Source organism: Bison bison, unplaced genomic scaffold, assembly GCF_000754665.1.
Source record: "Bison bison bison isolate TAMUID 2011002044 unplaced genomic scaffold, Bison_UMD1.0 scf7180017864213, whole genome shotgun sequence".
Classification (NCBI taxonomy): Eukaryota; Metazoa; Chordata; class Mammalia; order Artiodactyla; family Bovidae; genus Bison; species Bison bison.
In genome coordinates this window covers 362,070-362,684 of record NW_011494785.1, presented here as the reverse complement: position 1 = coordinate 362,684, position 615 = coordinate 362,070, and the positions used below count along the sequence as shown (strand labels likewise).

Genomic DNA, 615 nt, shown 5'->3' with positions numbered 1-615 from the left:
AGTACAGAGCAGATGGCAGAAGGGGCAGCGGTCAGCACCTCCCCGCTCCCCCTCCCCCGAAAGAAAAGAGCCATAGGGAACCAGCGGCACAGACATCCCCTCCAAGACTAAGCTGGAGCTTAGAGTGGCCACCCAGGTGTGATTTGAGCCCGCAATAGGAGCCCAGGTGTCTGTCTCAACTACTCAGAGACTGAAGTGGAGGGATGTATGCTCTGGAGCAAGAGTGGGAGGGGATACTCACATCAGGAACATGGGGTCCTCGGGCTCCACGTCCCTCATGAAGCGAAACATCCTGATTTCAGCTCCAGGGAGCTCCACACTGTGAAAATGTGGAGGCTCAAAGGTTGGAAGCGGCCAGGCTTTTTGCACACCCGCTCAGGGCAGAGACTCTCAGAGCGTGGTCCCTTCCAAACACTGTAACTGGCCCCCAAACTCCAGGGAGACCCTTCTCCAGGTGTTCAACATCAGCCTCTAGGGAGAGCAGAGCTCTTAACCCTCTCTCCGAAGGGGGACCATGGAAAATTTTCCCGAGCCTGTTTTCTGCCTCCCCCACTCAGAGCCATCCTCTTCCCAAAGCCACCGCCAAAGGCACACTCCCCCAACCCCCGACGCCAC

At 57.6% G+C, this 615-nt stretch overlaps 1 protein-coding gene across 2 annotated transcripts in view; it reads right to left on the bottom strand.

The window, feature by feature from the left end:
• Positions 1–545, bottom strand: part of MLF2 (myeloid leukemia factor 2) — a 4,477-nt gene extending 3,932 nt beyond the window's left edge. Inside the window, exon 1 of one of the 2 annotated variants that reach the window (XM_010844945.1) lies at positions 242–545. In XM_010844945.1, coding sequence (XP_010843247.1) covers positions 242–291 — 50 coding nt within the window. In that variant the 5' untranslated portion in view covers positions 292–545. Of the gene's footprint in view, positions 1–7; positions 218–241 lie in introns of those variants that run through there. The other variant, XM_010844944.1, reaches the window with a different exon arrangement.
• Positions 546–615: the final 70 nt, after the last annotated feature.